At 38.4% G+C, this 15,450-nt stretch overlaps 1 protein-coding gene across 1 annotated transcript in view; it reads right to left on the bottom strand.

The window, feature by feature from the left end:
- Positions 1 to 14,489, bottom strand: part of LOC149065153 (glycine receptor subunit alpha-2-like) — a 56,718-nt gene extending 42,229 nt beyond the window's left edge. Inside the window, exon 1 of the mRNA XM_089254464.1 lies at positions 14,187 to 14,489. Coding sequence (XP_089110590.1) covers positions 14,187 to 14,257 — 71 coding nt within the window. The 5' untranslated portion in view covers positions 14,258 to 14,489. The remainder of the gene's footprint in view (positions 1 to 14,186) is intronic.
- Between the last annotated feature and the right edge of the window lie 961 nt (positions 14,490 to 15,450).

The raw sequence follows: 15,450 nt of genomic DNA, 5'->3' as shown, positions 1-15,450 counted from the left end.
CGCAACTAGTTATGGTGAACGGGGAATTCTCCGGTTGCACAGGTGTCACAAATGGAGTTCCTCAAGGAAGTATCCTTGGCCCCATACTTTTTTCACTTTTTATCGATGAGATTACTAGTAAAGTCGCAGATAATGTGAAGCTAATGCGGGTAATCGGAAATCAATGCGATAGGGAGTTGCTCCAGACCAACTTAAACAGGATTGCAGAATGGACAAATGAATGGAGCATGACGTTTAGCGTTGATAAGTGCATGGTCGCTCATTTTGGTTCGAACAACCCACGGTTCTCTTACGAGGTAAATGGTGTCACTATCCCGGATGCAACTTGGGTCACCGATTTGCGAATTCTCATTGACGAGTGGCTTAGGTTTTCTGAAAAATATTCAGCGGTGGTCAAAAAATCGAATAGAATGCTTAGTTTCATTTTTCAAAAAAGTCTCTTCGCGTTCTCCTAAAGTCATTCTTCCGCTTTTTCGAGGCTTAGTTCGTTCTGGACTGAAGTATGCTGTAAGGTTTTGGAGACCATACCTGCACAGGGACGTAGACTTGGTTGAAGGGGCGCAGAGAAGAGCTACGCGTGTCCTGATTGGCACACGGGGTTTGAGTTATGAAGAGAGACTTCATTTTTTGAATATGTTTACATTGGATGAACACAGGTGTCGAAGAGATATGATCGAAGTATTCAAAATTTTCAATGGGATGGATAGGATGGACCATGAACTTTTAGTACACCGGCAATCGACTGCTTTTACAAGGGGACACCAGTATCGATTGGTGAGGGACAATGCAAGGCTATGGTGTCGCAGGGAATTTTTCTCTAATAGGGTTGTTAATAAATGGAATAGCTTACCCCGGGAGGTAGTAAATTGTAACACAATTAACACGTTTAGAAAGACATACGATAAACATATTGGGGTAAATCGAGAAGCTATCCATTCCTAGAATAAGACAACCATAGGTATTCTTTATGGGCATTGTATAATATTTTATGTATATATTGTTTATAATTTTTGTTAATTGCATTTTTAATTGGGTTTCTGTATTTTTGAAATATATGACATCGGTATTTTTATGGGCATCTTTTTCTCAGCCACCTCGTTGGGTATTTTGCCTGTTGTGGCGTTGTATTTGTATTTATTTGTATTTACAGTAACTTGATGACATTATGTCGTCTTCAAACACAGAATTGAAATTGATTGAAAATAATTTATTCTATTTTTTTTTTACTCTATTCTATTACGTTTATTTTGCTCTTTCGTCATTTTCATAAATTAAAAATTAATCAAATTAAATTCAAACATATTTATATACTTCAGACAATTTTTGAATAACCATCTTCTAATGGAAAAACAGGGGGGGGGGGGAGGGTGTAGAAAATTATTCATGTTCGCAATAGGGGGGGGGGGCATAGGAATGAGAATTTGTTGAAAGGGGGCCATGGACAAAAAAAGGTTGAGAACCGGGGGTACGCGAAAAGAAAATGGTAATGGCGGCCATCCATCTAAAAAAGAACAAAATAATTAAAAAACATTAAAAAGAATTTTTAAAAGTAGGTAGAGGTTTTTACTAATATTGCCAGATGTAATATATTGGCCTTCTGTATCAATAAAATCTTCTATAACAGAGGGGTTGAGTCTGCTGGAAGATTCGGCCTTCCCTTCTCCCGCCCCCAACCTATGATCGGAATTCGTGAACTCCTTCCTCTCGACTCACTTTTCTTCGGTGTTTTAGATTTGATTGTTGACACATGCCTGGCTGTGCATAAAAGTGAAGAATTAATTCGTGTTGTGTTTAACTTTTGTTGTGGACGTTTGTATTAAGGCGTGTGCGTGTTATTCCCAAAATTTTCCGCGTCAACTTTTCTACCAAGCACCTACTGCTCATGCGATTTGCGCTATGAATCAGTGGCTAAAAACTAGATCTGCGCGGAAGTTGACTGAAACACCAAAATGAAATACCGAGTACCTGTACACGTGAAAACATTTTGCATCTTCCAAAAGTGATTCTGCCAAAGCTACCGAAACCTCCAACTACATCAGTTATCGTATTGCGAGACGAGAAAAAAAAAATCACACTATTGGTAAAAATATGATGTCAGATGCATGTCTGCAGAGGAAAGTGCTCTTATAATGAGTTTAATGCCTCTATCAAATAATACGGTGTCTCGAAGAATACAGGGCATGTCAGACGATGTTGAGAGCACAGTCATAAGTCACGTCAAAGGTTGTGAATTTTTTTTCTATTCAAGTCGACGAAAGTATAGACGTTGTGCGCAATGTTCTGTGCTACTTGTAATTGCTAAGCACTTGAAAGAGAATTCGAAGTAAATCTTTTTATTTGTCACCCATTGAAGGGGTCGTACGACTGTTAAAGACTTATTTGAAGCAATTGATCATTATTTCGTTGAAAAAGAATTCAATGGTCAAAATGCATTGGGCTCACAACAGATGGAGGAAAATCCACGGAAGGTTGCTACTCAGGCCGTCGTGCACGCGTGGCAGAAGTCGCCCCCAAAACGAAATGGACTCACTGATATATTCACGGCCCTGCAACGAAACCGTTGCTTCCAAATTTGCAAAACGTTCTTGATGAAGCGATCAAGGTTTTCAACTTTGTCAAGGTGAATCCTATCAACTACAAGTTGTTTAAATTGTTGTGGGCAGTCCCGTCTTAACGCACGGCGCGGGGTTTCAAGAGAAGAGGGGCCTCACAAAAAGGAGATCTGGTTGAAATTTTCCAGAATATACCTGGTAGGGCTTCAGAAAAACCACTTGGCCCGGGGGCCCCATGATGCTCTTAAGACGGCCCTGGTTGTGGGAAGACATAGACATCCCTCACAACGCTTTGCTTTTTGTACACAGAAGTTACGTGGCTGTCTCGGGGTTAAGTCCTGATGTTGCTGTTCGAACTTCGAAACGAGGTAGCCCTTTTTTAGGAAGTGTTTAAAACACTTCACGATTTCTTTTCACAAGCCGAGCTAAACTTAACAGTCGGCCACTTGGACGGATTAAAATCCTCGTTTGAAAAATATTTTTCAGAGCCGGAAGTAGGTGATCGGTGGACATCTAATCCTTTCAAAGAAGAGTATTTTGAACCGGCTTTTGATTGTCGATTCCAGAAAAGGATAAATTGCTAGAGCTCCAATGAGATACCCCTCTGAACATCCTTTCAATGACGGGATGGTGAACCTGGTCAGTTTTTGGGCTTGCCGCGGTGACGAATACGTTGAACTTTCTAGAAAAGCCATAATATTTTCGTTCCCGTTAGCACAGAGCTTGTTGAACGGGAGTTTTCTTCATATAACTTTTACATGAAAAATAAATATAGAAGCAAATTGAACGCGATTTGTGAGTTTGTATTTATCCTCTTTTGAGCTTAATTTTTCAAAACTTTGTAATTCAATACAGTCCCAAACATCACATTAATTTTTTCCCCAATCTTTGTGTTTGCAATCTTTGTTTGCTTACTTGAAAAATAAAAAAAGCTAAATAATGAAAAAAATAGACCATTTAATTTAATTCAACATGTACCTTTTTTCTTAAAGTTTTCCGAAAACTGTAATGGGTGAAACAGATTTTGGGGGGGGGGGTGTCCGGAGGATTCGGGGTTGGGGGTATGCGGAAAGGAACCGAGCCAGCTGGGGATACGCGGACTGAAAAAGGTTGGAAACTACTGCTCTAGAGAGTTGAAGAAAGTTTACTGATATCTCCGGAGTGTTCAGCTTGCTAAAAATAATAAAGCAAGAGAGAGGAGAGAAATCTGTACCTTCTATTGAAATGTGTGCAGTGACCAAGTTGTAGTCAGTGTTGCGAACATCTAAAAAAGAAAATATTTCCTTAGATCGGATGGCGATGGTTGCCTTTATACTGTTCGATGATAATGAATTGTGTAAGATGAAGGAAACCCCGGAAAATTGCCTGCGAAAAAATGGTGAAATATCTAGAAAATAACCCGGAGAAAGCAAAGATGAACGAACCGGATCTAGACGAGGAGGGGGACAGCATCATTCCGGTAGAGCTTAGACGATTGGCCAGACTGAGGGGGAAAACGACAGCTCCTTCTTGCTGAGGACTCGCCTTCTGACTAGCAGAAGTTCTGCAGAATCGAGCATTGATTACTGTCAAAGGTTAACTGTGTTCATGGTCCCCCACCCAAATTTGATTTAACAAGCAATTTGACTGTACACTATCTTAATTTTTTTCATTAGTCGACTCGTCTGCACATGTCAAGATGATTCATATCATTTTGCAGCAAATGTTCTTGACTTTATGTAACTTATTTGTGTATATCTTTGCTATTTGTAAATTGAGAGAATGAATAAAATTTTTCCGACACGGCCACGCCCTCCGGAGCAATGTGCTTAAATTGTGCAAGCGACCGAAGCTGGCCGTGTTCGGAAAGTCAGGCAGTCAGAGGACTTGTTACTTTATATGCACTGTATTTCCAAAAGTCTGTGTTCTTTTCGTGTAGTTTACACTTTTTCTCGAATATCTAAAAATATACTCGGCGAATCGTTCTGAAATGTTGGTCATACACCCTATATATATATATACCCTATAGGGTGTATATACCCTATATATATATATCACTCTTTCCAGTCTAAATTTGGTCACGAGAGCATTTAGGAGACAGATAAGAACTTAAATAAAAAAGTTTTGAAAAAAGCTGCAAATGACTTTAAAGTTTGAAAAAATATTGTACTGATTTTTTACAATACTTTTATACATTTTCGTGAGAATAGCACGTTTATAGTGACGGACTCGCGATGCGAGGATCCGGGTTCGAACCCCACAGTGGTGGTCGGCTGAAGTTGGTTTTCTGTGGTTCCCAACTTCAAGGTGCAAATGCGAGCCGATCTCCCCGTTAAAAAGTCTCGCCACAGAGAGCAACAGTCCTACAACGATAAATCGTTCAACCATAACACTTCACTCACAGTTAGAAAAACTGGTGGCAGATGGCAGCACTACACATAACAAGCATTACACAGAAACAAACTTTACGTCAGGTTGCACTACACGTACACGCACATTCCCGCATGTACCGATTCGTTGGGGGGTTCCGCGGGGGGGGGGGGTTGCATGTGTGGTGTAGCAGTAGTAGGTAGGGCCTCCAAAAAATGGCTCGGGAATCCATGACGTTCTTAAGTCAGTCACATCGTTGGGCAATTTGCCTGTTGTGGCGTTGTATTTGTACACATTCACGAAAATATAATTTTTTTTCTATAAAAAATCCAATTTTTTTTCATCGCATGATTTTCGCTTATAAGATGCCGAGTTTTCAAGCAATTTTTGCGAAACGTACAGAAAACATGACGCCATACGTGACGTATGTATAGATATTTGAAATGTGAAAAATCATTATTCAATGAGTTATGAGTATTTTTAGTAAATGAAATTATTAATTACTCATGCCCAACAAATGTGAATTTTATTTTCATAATTGGATTTTCAGATACATACTGCAACTTATATAAAAACTCTAGATGAATGTCATGAAAATTCAGATAAGCGTGGTATTGTGAGCTGTAATTTTGAAACTAGCTGAAAGTAGTAAAAGAATAAAGGACTTTCCATAAATTAGTATATGATTATTGTCTGTTATCTCATTTTTGAATTTAACTTGTTTATTTTGGCATTAAACGCGTGTTAAACACTTTTCTCACAGACACGTGTCTTTGCTCATTCGTATAATGCGGTGAACTTATTCTCGAAATAATCAAATGACGGTGGAAAATCCCAGTTACTTTCAACAAATTTTCAAATCACAGCTTGTGTATATGTTTCTGAAATTTTCACGACGTTCAGATGGAATTTTTACTTAAGTTGCACTATATATCTGGCAATCAAATTATGGAAAATAAAATTTATATATCTTGCCCATGCGCAATTAATAATAATTTACTTAAAATCTCTGCCTCATTGAGTAATAGTTTCTCGCAATTTAAATTACTATACATACTGTATAGGAATGATTTTTCATCGCATGATTTTTGCTTATACAAATACAAATACAACGCCACAACAGGCAAAATGCCCAACGAGGTGGCTGAGAAAAAGATGCCCATAAAAATTTGGATGTCATATATTTCAAAAATACAGAAACCAAATTAAAAATGCAATTAACACAAATTATAAACAATATATACATAAAATATTATACAATGCCCATAAAGAATATTTATGGTTGTCTTATTCTAAGAATGGATAGCTTCTCGATTTACCCCAATATGTTTATCGTATGTCTTTCTAAACGTGTTAATTGTGTTACAATTTACCTCCGGGGTAAGCTAATCCATTTATTAACAACCCTATTAGAGAAATATTCCCTGCGACACCATAGCCTTGCATTGTCCCTCACCAATCGATACTGGTGTCCCCTTGTAAAAGCAGTCGATTGCCGGTGTACTAAAAGTTCTAGGTCCATCTTATCCATCCCATTGAAAATTTTGAACACTTCGATCATATCTCCTCGACACCTACGTTCATCCAATGTAAACATATTCAAAAAATGAAGTCTCTTTTCATAACTCAAGCCCTTCTATGTCCCTCTGTAGGTATGGTCTCTAAAACCTTACAGCATACTCCAGTCCAGGACGAACTAAGCCTCGGAAAACTGGAAGAATGACTTTAGGAGAACGCGAAGAGACCTTTTTGAAAATGAGACCAAGCATTCTATTCGCTTTTTTGACCACCGCTGAGCAATGTTCAGATAACCTAAGCTGTCAATGAGAATGCCCAAATCGGTGAACCTAGTTGCATCTGGGATAGTGACACCATTCAACTCGTAAGAGAACCATGAGTTGTTCGAACCAAAATGAGCGACCATACCCTTATCGACGCTAAACGTCATGCTCCATTCATTTGCCCATGCTGCAATCCTGTTTAAGTTGATAATTTCCAAAATTGATGATAATTTCCAAAATTGATGATAATTTCCAAAATTGATGATAATTTCCAAAATTTTCGAGAGGGAGTTCGTCAAACTCACTAGACGATAATTGGACACAGCTTCTCTACTACCCTCCTTAAATATCGGAACAACATTAGCAAGTTTCCAATCCCTTGGGACGATCCCCTCAGCAACACTACTCCTGTATATCTGTGCGGCTGGCCCCAACAATTCATTAGCACATTCCCTGAGGACCCTGGGATAGATATCATCTGGTCCTGGTGCTTTGCTTCCACATACATTTTTTAGAAGATTTAGGACTTCCATGCCTTCTACTTGAATATCGTTGAGGGTTTTATTACCCCATGCAACACCCGTATATCGAATATCATTATCTCCATTAAAAACCGACGCGAAAAAGTCATTGAAAGCACTACACATGCCTGCATTGCTCTCTAACCTAGAGTCTCCTATCGAGAGAGGGCCAACTGTCCCCTTACATCCGTTGTTGACGTATCGAAAAAATGATTTTGGGTCAGAGCCAATGTTATCTGCCAACCTAGATTCAACTTCTCCTTTTTACCATCCCTTATCGCTTTCTTGAACACTCTTCTTTTATCAGTAAACATTATGATGTGTCGACTCTTTCCAACCAATTTTCACGAAACATACAGAAAAAACGACGCCATTCCTATGCATCTATACATAGGAATAATAATAGTAATAAGCGAAAATCATGCAATGAAAAATCATGCTATTTTTATAGAAAACATTTATATTTTCGTGAATGTACGTGCTCACCGCACGAAGATGCACAGAAGTATTTCACGAAATAAGTAGAATATTTTTTTTTCAAACTTGCAAGTCATTAACAGCTTTTTCTGATACAGGGTTGGTCAAAAACCTCTTTTTTCTTATTTAATTCCTTGTCGGTTACAAAATGCTCTCGTGACCAAATTTTCAGTGGAAATCTTGAGTACTAATAAACGGTATATATATATGAGCAAAATTTCAGAACGATTCGTTCAGTATTTTTCTAGAAATTTGAGAAAAACGTTTAAACTCCAAAAAAAGATGCAGACTATTGGAAACATAGTGTATGTAGATTTAAAAATAGTTTTTGAAGAACTTTTGGATTATATTAGAAATGCTTATGGTACAGATTGAACTGTTGGATTGATTTGAATTGATTCAAACACGGTTGGACGCAGAAAATTTCAAAGTACTGTAAAAATTCAAAAATTGAAAATATATTGGAACTTCCATAGGCGGCCACCTCTATTCCCCGGATAAACTTTTTCTTCCTTCCCAATGCATTCAAAGCTGATAGTTCTCTTTGGGTAACCTTATAATCTTTATATGTCAGCATAAATACCTTTTCGGATCAATCGGATTTTCTGATTACGTGTAACACTATCAAGTTGGAAACATTTGTAAATAGCATGACGACGCGCGGCTAAATGCTTTATGGTTGCTGCAAGCTGATAAGACAGTTTAAAAATTTTCTCCCGGGATGACAGGGTAAACCGGACAAATGACCTATGATCTTTACTAAATAGATGAAGGATGTTTTGGTTTTGCGGATGCTTTCTTCAGATTTTAGCACAAAGAGATTCAGTAGAACAACCATGAGGGAGTAAAATAAATTAGAGGAAAGAACACATGTACAGTACTTGCCATAAAGAAAGACCAGATCCCGGGCAATACAGATTAAGGAATTGATCGGATGATTTGGTATTTAAAGTTCTGAATATAAAATACAACGAAACCTCGATATACATAAGGATAACGATACCAGACCAAGAAAATCCATCTTTACAGAGGAATTATTGGGAGGTACCACCTTATCATCACGTGTTGAATTGCTGTTGGGAACTTTTATATAAATCGGTTAGTACCCCCCAAAAAATACGCTTTGAGCATTAATTCGCTGCAAAATATTTTATTGATTAGCTGATACACGAAATTTCAGGTGGTCCCTGTGTAAAGGGGTTTATCTCAATACTCTTTTGTGTATCATACAAAAAGTATCCTTTGAAAAAATACCGTTGTAGGAGGATTTACCGTTATATCGAGTATCGTTTTAGGGAGTGATACATTTATTCAATGTATATATAGCTGTTTTTCAGGCATTGTAAATAAGTTCAGCGTAAGATTTTTTGTGACATTGAAAAACGTTATTTTGACACACCTCTCTCTCCCTCAAATGTGTTTTCCCGTCATACACCCTCTATTCGGCGGTCACTTTTCTGCGGAACGCCGAGTGGCTGTCTTAGAGGAGTTTCGATGTACGTGTTTTGACAAACGCATTTCAACGAATTTCAGTCGATTAACCGATCGAAAACTTTTTACCGCGATTAACGATTCGAACTAGCTCTACTAAAAACTAGTATTCTAACTTACTTTAAGGAATCAGAAAGTAAAGCAACCTCCCCAAAAAAAGCACCCGACATCTGTATGCGGAATGAAAATGAATGCTCATTTATGAATCATTTATTAAAAGCATACAAAAAAATCTCCCGAGTTCTGTTCCCTTTTGTTTAGTCAGAAAACAAGTGAAAAAAAAACCTTTTCTCACAGCAGTTTCCTTTTTTTTTTACACATAACCAAAATATGAAAACACCATGTGTTTCGTTTCGGTTGTTGAAAAGCAATCATCATTTCTAACAGTCTATTTATAATAAAGTTGGAATACAGGTGTTTATTTAGCAGATTTTCCTCATTTTATTTGCAAAAACTGTAGGAAAAGAATTAGAAGATAAATTAATTAATATTTAAATTTTTTGTTATGGAAGATAGTATAAAACAAAAATTATATCATATGCAACTCCCATTCAAAAAATTAGAATACCGAGAAAAACGTAAAATTTGATTTCGAATTTGTATTATATTTCAACGAAGACATCATTTTACAAATTTCAAACAAGTAGAACAGATTCTATATAGTTTGTAGAAGAATGTATCACAAAAGAAAAATTGTACATTAAAAAATAAAAACGAAATGCATTTTTCCGAAAAATCATAAAATTATAATACTTTAGTATTTGATTCAAAAAATTACAATAAACTGGAAAGAAAGAGCATAGATTTTTCGAAACAAACAATTCAGAAACCTTCGATACTTGGTGGCATTCCCCGTTTGCCCTAATAACATCTCGTAAACGATTTGGCATATTATTAACAAGTTTTTTACAGTCATCGCTAGAGATAATGGCCTATACGGATTTCAAGGTAGACAAAAGGTCTTTTTTTTGTTCTTTGGGGCGAATTGCTGCAGGCGTCTCTTCATGATGGCCTACAGATTTTCCATTGGGTTTAAATCGGGTGAGTTTGAAGGACGGGAAGCCCTTTATTTGTTCTCAGCCAATTCTTTGTCGTCTTTGAAGTATGACTAGATGCAGAATCTTATTGGAAAGTGAAATTGTATTCAAATAAGTCTTCGGATGATGGTAGCTTGAAATGGTCTGGAGAAACCACGAGACACCCAGGATCTGTCGCAATAGCAACGTAAGCACTTCGGCTCCCCTCCCCCGGGGGATCAGGGAATCTCCGGCAAAACAAAAATTTATTGATACGTCGAAGATCATATGTAGTGCAAGGTAATTGAAAATTGTGTAAATCGAAAAATCAAATCAATCAAATAGAAGTCAAAGTGCAACAGGCACCGACACATATCGACGGCATACCGATAATAAACAATCACAGAAAGTTGTATAAAATCATATCGCAAAAGGAGCAATCAGAAGTTTGATTGATCAAGGATTTTTTGATCCACGATATCCATATTTGTTATGGGCATCTTTTTCTCAGCCTTCCTCGTTAGGCATCTCGCCTGTTATGGCGTTGTATTTGTATGACAGAACGGCAGAGCACCCCATTGCGCTCAGGCAGTTTATACACCCAATCTAATTCACTTTTGATAACTTTTGAAGATCTTTAAAATTTCTCCGGGACTTCATTAGATTTGGGATTCATCTTGATCCTCGCTTACAAACAGTGCCACTAGCGCACTGTCAGGGTGAAGACGCGGCTATCTCCTTAACGGAGGCGATGGTACCGAAGTAATAGGAGCTGGAGGAAACGGATCCCTTATCTTCTCAGGATGTTCCTCAAGAAATTTCAAAATTTTTTTTTTTTTTATTATTCCTATCGACATAGTATGCCAAGCACCCATGGTCTGTGCAGATGGGCAGCCGGTGAACGGAAGTGAAAGGGCGTCGTTTCTGGACAGCATGGGGCGTAGAGCAGAGGCGCGTGTAAAGTAGTAGCCCCTGCTCCTAGTATCTACTTTCTTTATGACTTGATGAGTTGATCTTCCTGACGCCTCCGGCATATCCCAATCCAGTCGCCAATTTGCTATCATGTCCATCCAGAGGAGTGACTTGGCGTGAGAAGCTGGATATAAGAGTTTGTCGCAAAAGACTTCAGTATTGGTCGCTTCTTTGGCAGTCGCATGCGCTAGCTCGTTTCCCCACTGACAGTTGTGGGCTTTTACCCAGGAGACGGGTATTGATGGGTGAGATAAAAGTATACTCCTGATCCTTCTGACCATTGCGTTTTCAGAGAGCATGAATGAATGAATGCCAGGGTCTCTGCCACCGGACTTATCCCGTTGCCGAGATCTCTTCCAGCCCAGCTTCGTGGCAGAGTCTGGAACAAAGTGAGTGTGTGCACCCAACAGTCTGAGTGTGTAGCTAGTGTTGTGTATCATATTCCAGTGCTGCCATCTATACTTCAAATTGTGAGCGAAGTGTAATGATGAATATTTGTAACGTTGTAGGTCTGTTGCTCTCTGTGGCGAGACTTTTTAACAGGAAGATCGGCTCGCATTCGCACCTTGAAGTTGGGAACCACAAAAAACCAACTTCAGCCGACCACCACGGTGGGGTTCGAACACGGATCCTCGCATCGCGAGTCCGTCACTATAACCACTCGACCACCACAGCGGCGTTTTCAGAGAGCGGGTTTAGAAGGCATGGATACTTGAACGACTATCCGATCTCATTACAGCCTGCGTCCTTTTGGTAGCTGCATCCAGAGCTGCTGCAAATATAGCGAGCAGCTCAGCTTGATATACTGAATCTACCCGAATATTGAATACTACCCATAGGGCCTACTACCTCTTTCCACTCTCTGTGAATAAGTCGCAAACATCTGAAGTGGTTTTTCTTCCCGATTTTTTTCAACAGTTTATCTTGACGATTTGCAGTCGCTGGGTAACGACCACTATAACCACGATTATTCTGAAAACTACCATTGCTGAAAATTTTACTTACACTTGCTTGAGAACATCTTGCTTTTCGGGTAATTTCCTATTGAGTTAGGCCTTCTTTCCGTAGCCTCACTTTGGTAGAATCGGAACAAGTTTGGTAGAAATCGGAACATCTTCCTTTCTGCCAATTTTCAACGTATAACTTACTACTTACTGAGTCCAGAGGAAACGAAAGGTGGATGTCAGTTGATTGCTGAATGCGTTCGTGGGTTCGCTCACCATATCCGATGCCTATGGACATACCGAAGGAACTCATAGCGCGGAATGTTGTCATATAATTATCTAATTTTAAAGTTGTGTGGGGGGCGGCAATTTACCCAATGTCTCAGACCACAGAAGCTGTTCCTTACTACCCGTGGTTTCAGGTGTTCGAGAAAGGGCATGCAGCCCATCATGCGTGGATACTGCACCCCCTTCTGTATTACAGAAATTTGGTTCAATGCTTTGAAACACAATTCTTTGGCTGAACCCATCAAAAGAAACTGCCACGCCGTCAAAAAAAAAAAAAAACTTCTCTTTGAAATGGGCCCTGTTTGCTCCTTTGCGAAGCGTCCTTTTGCGAAACCTTTTTTCATTCTAAATCGATTCAAACTTACGGAAGAACCGAATGCCAAAAAACTTTCTACAACTATTGAGTTATGTGGTCTTCAATTTTTGGTAAATATTTGATTTCCCCCCCCCCCGTTCGGGTTACAGAAATTCACATGAATGTTTTAATGAGAAAATTAGTCTCGAAGCGTGATAGTATACGAAATATTTTTTTCATCCCAGGAAAAATCAACACTTATCCAGCAAAAGATCTCCATCCTGGAGTTATTTCTTAACAACTGCATTTTTGAAAAAAATAATTCACTTGAAATAAGAAAATATTTCCGGATGTCGTGGTCTTCGAATCCAATTAATGTAAACAAACTTATGCGGAATTTTAAAATTTGTGTCCGTTAAACCTCCCCTTTTTTTCAAACATAAACTACCAAAAACTGCTGCCCATCAAAAGCTGCCAACTTTACCAATACCAGCGGTAATACCGAAATTAAATATTTACACCATTTTTTGATAACTGAATCGTTTTTTTAAATATATTATTATTTCTGTTGAATTATCGGTTAATAATATTGTCACGTTTATTACGATCAAATAGTCTGATTACACTCCTGTGAATAGAAGAGATTAGAAAAATCGTTGATTTTTCAAATAAATCCCTACAATTTTACCTCAATCCTTGGAGACATACCGTAAACCTATGTGACTCCACAGATTTTGGAGAACGTGGCCTGCTTTATAGAGGCAAGGCCGTCGAGCATCACAGGCTTTCAAGCAAAGAGAATTTTCTGAAAACCTTCTACCTAGCTAGAGATACCTGCCTACCAACTTAGATACTAGCTCTCGAAAATTTGCGTCCAGATCTCGTTATCCTGACGGCCCCAAAGCAGAATGTGCAGAAATCTGCGACGTACGTCACAGAACAATGTGGAAGAATTTTGAGAAAAGTGTAGTGAAGAAGCACTTTTATATGGTAATTTCTACTGCAAGAACATTTCCAGTCAGCCGGCAGCTCGCTGCAGAAGAATGCAAAATATTACGATTTGGGGCCTGACGGTCTCCCTGCACTTGAGGCCCAGGTGGGCCTATGAGTTAAGGGGCACCGTGTAGAGGTAAATATAAGAAAAAATAAAAAAAATTCTCTGTGAGGAACAAGAGACGGACATTCAAAAAAGGTTTTGTTGTTTTGATTAATTTTTTGTTAAGCTTTTTTTTTCCTTCAACTTCTAAAAAAATAAGGAAAGAAAAAAACCCTTTCAAAGAGTTAAAAAAAAAAATTCAGGTGACAAAACAGGGCATGATGTACGAAGGATTTCTAATGGTACATTTTGTGGCAGAAAACACAGGATCGCATTACCTTCATCACGCGAAGTGTTCCCATGAATTCGTCGTACCTTGCTCAAGTTTGAAAGAATAAGTTGAAGGAAATCCAATTAACGTAATTCGGGAGCGACTAAAAATGACATGAGGAAAGGAGACGTACCTTGCAGAGGCGAAGAAGATCGTTGTTATCCACGCTATGAATAAAATGAGAAAAATGCTCCTCGTTTGCATTTTGCGACGCCCACTAGTGTCAGATCAATTTGATTCGGAACGAAACGGGAGGACCAAAAAGCAAAAAGCAATTTAAATTTTTATTGCACGCTATCGAAAGTTGAACGTCTTTCTCTCTAATTGCATTCGTTCTGTCTTTACACATTTGTTTGGTTTGTTGTTCTTGGAAGAGAGAAAAGAATTTTCTGGCACAGCTTCCACGTTCGTTCCATAGAATAGAAGTAACGTGTGTGCGCGCGTGATGGGAGTTGAGTCGCTATGTGTTGCCTGCTTTTTGCTCATTTTCCTCATCTCGTGACGTTTGAGGAGTGTGTTTAAACGGTTCTTCCTTCCCCCTTTTTTATTTGCTTTCTCAATTAACGTCCGTAAAAATAAGATTTTCACAGAGAAAGAACATATATAAATATTAAGCTGGCCATATTTCATTGAGAAAAGTACGCAAAATAGAGGCCGTAAATAGATATCGCCAAAGGAATTTCCCAATATGACAAAAGTTGCGAACGGGTGGAAAATAAAAAGGTATAGTGTGTTGCACTAAAAAAATTAAATGTCAGAAATGACAAAAATATATGAGATTGAATTTTAGTTGAATTATTTATAGTCATCATAATACGGGGTGTTTCAAAAAGAATCACCCCATTTAAAAAATCGTAATTATTCGGCTTTTAATCTATTTTGATCGAATGATGTATAGGTAGAAAGAGGGAAATCTCGAGATTCACGCAGTTGCCGACAGGTAGCGCTAACGCTCTTCCTTCGGCCGCCACTTCAGTGTTTGGCTTTTCCCACAGTTGGAAACCGATCCAGATGACTTCATTTTCCAGCAAGACTGGGTACCACCACACTGGAGCTCGGACGTTCGAGAACTTTTGAACAATCGCATTCCTAAACGATGGATCGGCCATACGAGACCTAATGATACAGTTAAAACATCACTGGCTTGGATTGGATTTTGAATTTTTTGGCGCAAGGACCAATTTGGTCAAACTGCGCCAAAGCAAGACATAAAAATGAGAAAAATGTCCTTCTGTCATGTCAAAAAACTAAAACATATAAAACGGAACATGAAACGTAAAACAATGACATAAATTTTAAAAACTATAATTTGTCATAAAAACCAATGGCTTTGATGAATTTAAAAATGCGAGATGCATCGCTATTGTCATTTAAAATATCATGAAGTGAAAGATGAC

The sequence above is a fragment of the Pholcus phalangioides genome, unplaced genomic scaffold (assembly GCF_987345545.1).
Source record: "Pholcus phalangioides strain wild (caught in Gottingen) unplaced genomic scaffold, Ppha-v1.0 ptg000041l_1, whole genome shotgun sequence".
Classification (NCBI taxonomy): domain Eukaryota; kingdom Metazoa; phylum Arthropoda; class Arachnida; order Araneae; family Pholcidae; genus Pholcus; species Pholcus phalangioides.
Note: the sequence above shows the minus strand (reverse complement) of the source record. Positions and strands in the feature narration are given on the sequence as shown.